Genomic DNA, 3,209 nt, shown 5'->3' with positions numbered 1-3,209 from the left:
TAAACTATTTTAGTATATATGTTAGTGTCAGAATTTGTGTATTAATACATAAAAGTTTTATGTGGGTGGTTTGTTATTTGTTCTGCTGCAGTCAAAATTGTATAGTGTTGTTATTTCAGTTTACTAAGTTGGGTTACCACCATCCCTGCTGTAACCTTTGACACTCAACAGTGACATTCTAGTTGTGTTAGGAAAGAAAGTGAGAGTTGGTGGTCAGTCTTTTTTGTGTATGTTGTGAATTGCTATACATTAGTGTTTTTTAACTGCTGGCTCATGGACCACTGCTAGTCCTCAAAAAAATTTCATCAGACTGCAGGAAAATATCGATCATACTGATGCTGGTGCAGTTGATTATTTAAATAGTAATCTAGAATTACTGTACTTACTTGGTTACATGCAGTATTAATTAAATTAATTAATTAAACATGCTTTATTATCAATTTAAAAACATTTTCCAGTTGTTGGCCCCTCACATTGCAAAGTCTGCACGGGTAATTGTTATGGCTCTGACATCATCCCTTCTCGACCCTTTCACATTTCTAACACCTTCCCAAATTAAAATATTTTGTTTTGATTCCACCTTGTTCTCATAATGTCATTACTTTGAAGATTTGTGAATTAAAGTTGATCTAAATGTGTAAATTAGTTTTGTTGAATAGATGACTTAATAGAAAAATATTAATTTTTTCCAGGAATTGAGGAGCAAATTCGTGAAATCCAAGCAATGAAAGCTGGTATAACAGCTACCAGACATGAAAATGGAGATGGAGGAGTTCCTTTAGTTGCTTCATCAGGTTCATACATGGATGAAGATATTTATGGGAGTGGTAAAACTAAATTTGAGGATTATGTAACATCTATCGCAGCCAATGACGAAGCTGAAGCAGATGTAAGTATGAAAAACATGTTTGTGTGTACATTTTATCTGCCAGAGAAATCAAGTGTTTGATATTTATTTAACTAACTAATTATTTAAGTATTTACAAAGAATTAATTGTTGAATTTTGGAAAAACTTCATATATAATTATTGCTTTGTTTACAGGATGATGATTATGAAGCAACTACTCTCGTTCAAAACAAACGTGCTACCTATACAGCTCCAACATCTTTCTTAAATGAACTTGTTACTACAGATAAGGTATGTATGCATTGTTATAAATTTTTATTTAACCTTGAAAGTAATTAAGGGCTTATATATATAATTTTATGTAGAAAATGAAAGCAGTCTCACTGCATTTGATATTACACCATTCGATACAATTTTTATGTAATTAAGAATTTAAGTCTAAGTAGTTTAATTATTTGCTTATTCTTTTATTTATATTTTACTTGGAACTGTTTTAAATCTTTAAATTAATTAGTTAACTGTTTATTTTTCTCTTTCTTTCCTAGTGTAGTAAAAAGATATACAGAAAAAACATTTACACTTAACACCATATTCAAAGTTATTAGAAACAACCAGGAACCAATGAATTTGGTTTACTGAATAAAATTATTAGTCTATGAATGTTTTTTCAAGTTTATGTAAATGTAGAATTTTCAGATATCTCTAATTTATTTTTGTTGAGAATAAACAGTTCATGATTTCAAGTAAATACAAATGCTTTGATAATAAAACTGAACATTTAATTATTCATGCAGCTTACACTGAATGCCGAAGTGTTTATTGTCAGTTTGCAACTTTTAATTTCAGTAGGAATATTTTTAAACTATCAGTTGTGATAAACTTGAAACAGAAATAACCACAAAATCATTTAACTGTGTAATGTGTTAAAGTGCTTTTCAGGATCATTCCCATCATCTGTTTCAAATGTTTAACATGGATCTGACAATTGGACAGTATGATGCCGAAAAGCAACTTATCACATTAAAAAAGTCAACTCCTTTAAATATTTTTGTAGTTATTTCTGTTTTTAAGTTTAAAGAACAAATAAGTGGTATAGTATTTAATTGCAGTTTAGAGTGCACACCAGTAGTTCTCAGGGNCTTTGTGATGGTGAAATCGAATGAATGTAAAATGTAATATTGTGTGTGTCTGGGGATAGGTGGGTGTTATTTATTAAATAAAAGGGTTTTAGTGAAAGTCTTGAAATAACCAGAGCGTTATGTAGACACTCAGCACTTAATTTACAAATTAATTAAATTCATATACTGATATATTTATAAAAAACGGAATAATCAACAGTGTTATAGGGGGGGTTGACTGTATTAATTAAATTTTGATGAGTTATCATAGCTAAAAACTTCCCTAATCCATGTTCTGAAAACTACTTTTACATATGTTAGATTTTTCTCAGGATTATGGCACAGAAAAGTGAACAATTTCAGCTTTAAATTCAGCCATTTTCAGGATACATAGTCTCATAATGGATTAATGCAGTAGTTCCCAAAGTGTGCATTGCAGCTTCCTCACAGAGGCACCATGAAATGTTATAAAATTTTTGTAATTTTACTAAATGTAAAAGATATTGGTTATTTCGCAAATTGTATTTGTTAGAATTTGACATAGGGTGTCTTGGGAAAATCTGGATTTAGCAATAGTGCCAAGAATAAAAAAAAGTTTAGGAAACACTGGATTAATGTAAATTACATATTTGTTCAACATTGTCATGATATGAAGATTTTGCTTAATATCTCAGGGTGGGGTAAAGATTAAGTAATGAAATTTGGCATGGTGGCTTGTATATGAGGGACATTGATACTATTAAATTTTGGTGTTAAAGGTCAAGGGGGGTGAGGAGATAAAGGAAGCCTTGTGTATTTCCAGTAGGGTTAGACTTAATAATGAGTTTACTCATTACTAACATTTATATATATATTTTTTTTTTTATAAAACTTTCCCTACCCTCAAAAGTAAGCTTTTTGCTGTTTTATAGTAATTCAAACTACAAAAACTTTCATATAAGAAAATTCATAACAGATAGCACCATACACAATTTAATTAAGTTATGTTGTAATTAAAATTTATAAAAGTTATTTTCTAAATAAGATCTCATAATAGCCAGAAAGTTATGCAACTCATTGCTGGAATTTTTTTTTTTTTGTAATTGTCTGGTAAAGTTAGGCACTGGCACAGTTGTCAAACACAATAATTCTTATTTTAGTGCCATTTGACGATTCTTGCTCCAAAAGCTACAAGTTTTTTACCGGCAGACATCACCTTTAAATTGATGAACCATTAAAAATTTTTAAATTTTGATACAAAAAG

General features: G+C 29.6%; 1 protein-coding gene across 1 annotated transcript; it reads left to right on the top strand.

The window, feature by feature from the left end:
• Positions 1-454: 454 nt before the first annotated feature.
• On the top strand, positions 455-1,233 carry LOC111617107 (splicing factor 3B subunit 1-like). The gene is made up of 2 exons (XM_023358441.1): positions 455-889; positions 1,044-1,233. The coding sequence occupies exons 1-2, from the start codon at positions 725-727 to the stop codon at positions 1,185-1,187; spliced, it is 309 nt and encodes a 102-aa protein (XP_023214209.1). The 5' UTR covers positions 455-724; the 3' UTR covers positions 1,188-1,233.
• Positions 1,234-3,209: the final 1,976 nt, after the last annotated feature.

The sequence above is a fragment of the Centruroides sculpturatus genome, unplaced genomic scaffold (assembly GCF_000671375.1).
Source record: "Centruroides sculpturatus isolate CEXI.00-Female unplaced genomic scaffold, Cexi_2.0 scaffold4802, whole genome shotgun sequence".
In the NCBI taxonomy this organism is placed as follows: Eukaryota; Metazoa; Arthropoda; class Arachnida; order Scorpiones; family Buthidae; genus Centruroides; species Centruroides sculpturatus.
Note: the sequence above shows the minus strand (reverse complement) of the source record. Positions and strands in the feature narration are given on the sequence as shown.

What these genes read in the sequence shown, in the direction of transcription:
- LOC111617107 (XM_023358441.1), top strand. Translation starts at nt 725, where the DNA reads ATGAAAGCTGGTATAACAGCTACCAGACATGAAAATGGAGATGGAGGA. An exon ending in ATGACGAAGCTGAAGCAGAT is followed by an intron (nt 890 to 1,043) that starts GTAAGTATGAAA and finishes CTTTGTTTACAG; the next exon opens with GATGATGATTATGAAGCAAC.